This window comes from Pyrus communis, chromosome 11, assembly GCF_963583255.1.
Source record: "Pyrus communis chromosome 11, drPyrComm1.1, whole genome shotgun sequence".
Taxonomy (NCBI): domain Eukaryota; kingdom Viridiplantae; phylum Streptophyta; class Magnoliopsida; order Rosales; family Rosaceae; genus Pyrus; species Pyrus communis.
Window position 1 is genome coordinate 4,054,164 of NC_084813.1, and position 5,630 is coordinate 4,059,793.

General features: G+C 35.3%; 1 protein-coding gene across 1 annotated transcript; it reads right to left on the reverse strand.

Annotated features, from left to right (window-relative positions):
• LOC137707484 (wax ester synthase/diacylglycerol acyltransferase 11-like) lies at positions 1-4,852 on the reverse strand. Its single transcript, XM_068446362.1, has 5 exons — positions 4,521-4,852; positions 3,243-3,797; positions 1,043-1,390; positions 531-668; positions 1-323 (listed from the first exon to the last, which is right to left on the reverse strand). Exons 1-5 carry the CDS (start codon positions 4,701-4,703, stop codon positions 156-158), a joined length of 1,392 nt encoding a protein of 463 aa, XP_068302463.1. The 5' UTR covers positions 4,704-4,852; the 3' UTR covers positions 1-155.
• Positions 4,853-5,630: the final 778 nt, after the last annotated feature.

The following is a 5,630-nucleotide window of genomic DNA, read 5'->3' on the forward strand; positions in this document are numbered from 1 at the left end:
TAATAACAAAATCATAGTTATTAACCAACTATTACAAACGTAGTATTATTTTGTAAGTTTTCAATAACTTCTTAATGAAGTTATAAATTTCCACGGAAATGTGCATAATAACACTATAATTTGTTCTGTGTAATAGTAGAATTTCAAACAAGTGACTATTTTTCGGTGCTATTTTGCACAGGATATTTGTCCGAGGCATTTAATATCATATCATGGGCGTTTTCCATGCACAACTTCAGTTTTTGTGGATCTATGATGCCTTTTTTCATTGTTAAGGTAAGCCTCACTTTTCCCATATAACTTAGGACTGATATGTCAAAATCCTGCAGGTACACGTAAATTGTGTTACCTATATATATAACATGTCTATGCTATCATTAAGAAAACACACCTTGTATATATGTGTGTGTGTGTGTGTGTGTGTGTGTGTGTGAAAGTATGTTTATATAACTTTTAATTTTATATGCACCTAATTTTCAAAACAAAACGATGCATATGGTTTCCAAAACTTTTGAGACCCAGCTGCTTACCAGAGGTGATCCAACTATGATAAAGTATAATCCTTTTATTGGTTGGTTTGCCAATGACATTTGTTCCACGGGCCCGATCAAATTTGTAAATGCCATGCTCGAGTTCGTTAATGTTCTATGGATGAATCTTGATGCTGCCTGCACCACAAGTAGCATTCTAATTTTTAAATAAATGTTGTACATGTGTAATATCATATGCATTTTCTTAGGGCTCGTTTGGTGTACATAATTGGATGGATTAGATACTAAACTAAAGATACTTTAAAAGGAGATATTATATAATTATGATCACCTAGAGAATTAAAGATGAATTACTCATGAAGAAAACTTGTTCATTCTAGTCCTCTATAAAATAGTACGATTAGAAAGAATGAATTTTCTTCATAACTAATCCAATTATGATCCCTTCCAAATGAAAATCATTCATTTTCGTCTTTAATATACCTTAATACGTAAGAATTATCTATTTCAATTCAATCATGTCTACCAAACCAGTCCTTAAATTTACTTACCTCGTGGCCTCCAAACCTGTTCAACATCTTCAATAGCTCACTAGTGAAATAAATAGCTAAAGAATTTCTTTTCGTCTTGATAATTTTTTGAGCCTTCCAAACAAAGTCAAGCGCGTTTGAGAACTCAGTCAAATTGGGAATGGGAATCTGCAAGAATGTAAAACGATTTCCCCATGGGCTCTTGCTGTCGGGTTTGACCATTTCTTCAACCGAAGTATAATTCCCCATGACCCTTGTATTTAGTAAAATCAATGCAGTGCTACGGGCTTCCCTTGAGCTTTGGTTCATCTCTTGCATATATAGTCGAGAGCCAAGAAAGACCATCCCGGTAAGGACGTCATTTATCGTCTGTGATAGTAAATAAGTTAACTGTGTTACAATTTATTACGAATTTGACAGTATGGTGTTTGTTGATTTGCATGTTGTGTGTGTATTTTATATTCTATTTTTTGTTATTCTCCATTTTTTAAACCATGAGATGTAAGAGATTTTTATTACTAGTGATTAAAAAATCTATATAAATGTGTAATGTATGGGGAGTCTAAGGATTGAAAGTTCCCATTTTAACTCTTTCACCTTGGGCTTCAACAATATCAAGAGCACTTTGGTGAAATTTTTGATAAATTATGTGTTATTTTGAAGGATAGTTAAACAAATTTGAGCATTTGATAATCTGATACAGATCGAGGAAAAGGTTAATTTTGAAGATCATGGTTTCATGGCTTCTTCATTAGCTTCAATTGGTCAGATTAATGTTACATAGTTTGGAATTTAGGACGAGCTAGCCAGATTGGCTTTGCAAAAAGAGAAAAGAATTAGGCAGGTTTTGACTTTCTTAAGTAAATATACTTTAAATTGTAGTGGCTAATCCATGCACGGGGTAGGTTTTTATTACGGTATTTTATTTCAAAATAATACTTTCGTTACATTTTTCATCTATTGATGCGTTAAGTACTAATGAGGCTATCACATATATGTCACGTGGCAAAAATAATAATTTTTTTTAAACCTGAATTTTCTCAAAAAAAAAAAAAAAAAAAAAAAAAAACTGAAACCTGTCTTCTCCCCGCAACCCCCAAACCCATCTTCATCTTCTTCATCTTCTTCCTTGTAAACCAGAAAGAAGAAGAAGAAGGGAAAAAAAAAAAAAAAAAACCCCGTCTTTCCCCCCTCTTCCCCTCTCTTCTCCCCCATCTTCATCTTCTTCCCCCGACCCCCGTACTTTCAACCCAGAAAATAAAAAAAAAATTGAAACTTGTCTTCTCCCCGTAACCCCCAAACCCATCTCCCCCATCTTCATCTTCTTCCCTGCAACCTAGAAAGAAGAAGAAGAAAAACCCGTCTTCCCCCCCCCCTCTTCCCCTCTCTTCTCCCCCATCTTCATCTTCTTCCCTCGACCCCCTACCTGTAACCCAAAAAAAAAAAAAAAAGAAAAAAAAAAAAGCCCAGATCCCGTCTCGCCCTCGCCGGTTTCGTGGAATGGATGTGGACTTAAGGAGTGGGGGGGGGGGTGTGCAGAGAAGGGAAGAGGATGGGTGCGGAGGGAGGGAGGGTCGCAGGTGGGGGAGATGCGGGCGCCGGGGGGGGGGGGGATTATTCTGGGTTTTTGGTTTTGAGGGGACAACGGGGATTTGGGGGGGATGACAGGAAGGTTAACTTCGGGTTTTTTTTTTTTTTTAATTAATATATTTAGAAGATTTAGGGTTTTAAAAAAAAAATTAAAAAATTATTTTTTTTGCCACGGGGCACACATTTGGCAGCCACGTGGTGGTCACGTCAGTGTTTAACTGATCAATGGATGGAAAATATAATAGATGTATTATTTTGAAATAAAATAGTACTTAAAGTATGAAAGTGAAATGTTTTGAAGATGTTGTAAGGAGTTAAAATAGGCTCCAAACCTGAGGTATGAAAGAGTAATTTACCCTTTAAACATTTAAAAGAAAAGTATCATTAGTAAATAAAAAATAATAATAATAATAATAAAAAGTGGTGCAAGACCAATGTCTAATTTTCATGATAAAATTTAACTATTAATTATCAATCATAACTATTACGTTAAAATTAACAAGTTTTTTTCTTCTTCTTTTTATCAACAAGAGATGGAAGATCAACATGAAAGCTTATTCCCGTGTTTTAGAAAGAAAAAACACACCCACATGCACAAACCAAAATGCTACATAGAAAACCTGAAACTTACCACTCCAAGCCTGCTTTTAATTAATTTGATGTGATCAAGAGAGATTGTCACAGTTGATACTGTAATTGGCGCGAACTCGAATCCAATGTTCGAGGATTTTATTGGTGATCGATCATCTTCCCCGGTGATGCTCTTTGAAATGCCCCACCAAATATCGGACATGGTGTTCAACAAGGATGAGAAAGTTCTGGTCATAACATTTTCATTCTTCGGTTTCGATGGCTGCCGTGAAGGAAAAGTTAGGGGAAGAGAAGGATTGTCAGCCCTTTGTAGACAAGAGAGAAGAGCGCCCATGAGCGAGTAGCCATCACCTAACGCGTGGTGCAACTTAAATACTACATTACCAGCTGCATTGCTATTTGGGTACTTTATAACATGAATTTCCCACAGTGGTTTGTCTTGTGGAAATCTCTTTGTTGCTAAGTTTGACAAATAGTCATCAAAATACTGGTCATATGATTCATTCGACAAGTTGGAAGGGAAGATTGGAGTTTTAACATGGTCTTCAAGCTTCACTTCAACCCTTTTCCATTGTTTCTTTCCATTTTTTTCAATCTGTTTCCAAATTAAATAATTACTGCTCATGAAAAAGAGGACATCATGTAAAGAGTACTCCAAAAGAAACTTCAAACGTGCTCAAAAACATTTAGCCCACGTCCTATAATGATGCAATATTACCATAATGATCTAGTACAATGCGTAGATCTAAAACTTTATCAAGCTTAGGGATATCATTCAATGGGAAAAAATAAAATACAACATATAGGTGTATGGTTCCACTCCTAATATTACCGAGACCTTTTGTAATAAAACACAACACTTACCAATAGGTGGTTAAGTTGAGACAAAATCAGTGTGGTTAGAAGTGGATCAATGGCTCGTCTCTCTTAATGTCAAATAAAATCAAACAATCAAACCGACTAAAGGCATCAAGTGATCCAATTTTAATATATTATAGGGCAACCACTTAATACCACGATCTAATTGTATTGTTTTGTATGAATTATTGTATTAAAAAAAAATCCCTTCATGACCTTGTTTAAAATCCAGTCCAAACCTGAAGAGTTTGAAATGTAGTTTGCCCTATAAAACTAACTATGCTCACATGTGGAAAATATTGAAACCAATAAAAAAAAAAAAAAAATTGTAGTTGGACCCTTTACTTATAATGATAAATCTTACCTTCAAGTAAACTATTCAAACAAAATTTGCGTTTGAAAAGTTGTTTAATAAGTAAAAGGAAGGAAACAAAGAGTATGAGAGAGAGAGAGAGCGTACCATGATAGAGGAGAAGCGTGGGTTGATCGGCAGGAACACGTTCTCGAGCAATGACAGAAATTGAGAGTCATCAATTGGAATTTCATATTCCAAAACAGCAAGAACTGATATTGATAAAACAGAGTTGTTGAAATAGTGGCCAGTAGGGCTCACTGGCTCTAGTCCCTCTTCCGAAATCTCCATCTTGGTTTATGTTCGAATTTTGCTTCCCCTTTTTCTCCCCCAATTTAATGAACTTGGAGTAATAAAACTTTAATCAATTTGTATGATCGGCTATGGATTTATAGAATAAAGTGACTAGCAAACGGATGTCTGTTGTGTTGTCAGTGTTAATAGCGTTGAACAGAATAATATCTTCTTAATAACAGGTCCCATAGAATTAGTTTCCTTGTCAATGTTAATTAATACCGTTGAAATTTTGTTCGTAAGGGGAGCTGTATAACTAATACAGGTTAACGTCAATTTTACGGTAAAGTGAGATTTTTTATGAACTCTCAACATGAAACTCTCATAGAGTCTTTGTCACCTCATAACTTTATATTAATTTCCGTGTCAATATTATAAAATATTGAGCAAAAAACATTCGATGTCAGATGGAGAGTCTCACTTTTGGAAGAGACTCCTTAGCATTTCTCAACAAATATAGTCTGTATAAACTTTGCCAAGAATATTAAAGCATCTTTAATGGGCTCCCTATATGTGCTTTTAACTAAAATTTAGTAAGAAGAAAAATTATTCTCCAATCGCACTTCTTATCTTGCTTCTAGAATGACAAAAGCTAAAGGAGCTCTTAAATTTAACCCCGGGTCTGTTGTCCCCAATTCCATATCCCTCTCCATGTCTCCTATACAATATTTCGACACGTGTTCTCTAACTTAACTTTATTAAACGTGAGATCAACATTGTTATATTACCAGCGCCTCAGGCTCCGAGATGGCAGTCGTGAAGGAAACGTTAGGGAAAGAGAAGGATTGATGTACCTTTGTAGACAGGAGAGAAAAGCGCCCACCAGAGAGTACTCATCACCTAATGCATGGTGCAACTTGAATATTACATTAGAAGTTGCATTGCTATTTGGGCACTTTATAACATTGGTTTCCCACATTGGTT

What these genes read in the sequence shown, in the direction of transcription:
- LOC137707484 (XM_068446362.1), bottom strand. Translation starts at nt 4,703, where the DNA reads ATGGAGATTTCGGAAGAGGGACTAGAGCCAGTGAGCCCTACTGGCCAC. An exon ending in ACAGGTTTGGAGGCCACGAG is followed by an intron (nt 669 to 1,042) that starts GTAAGTAAATTT and finishes CTTGTGGTGCAG; the next exon opens with GCAGCATCAAGATTCATCCA. An exon ending in TCATAGTTGGATCACCTCTG is followed by an intron (nt 324 to 530) that starts GTAAGCAGCTGG and finishes GTGTACCTGCAG; the next exon opens with GATTTTGACATATCAGTCCT.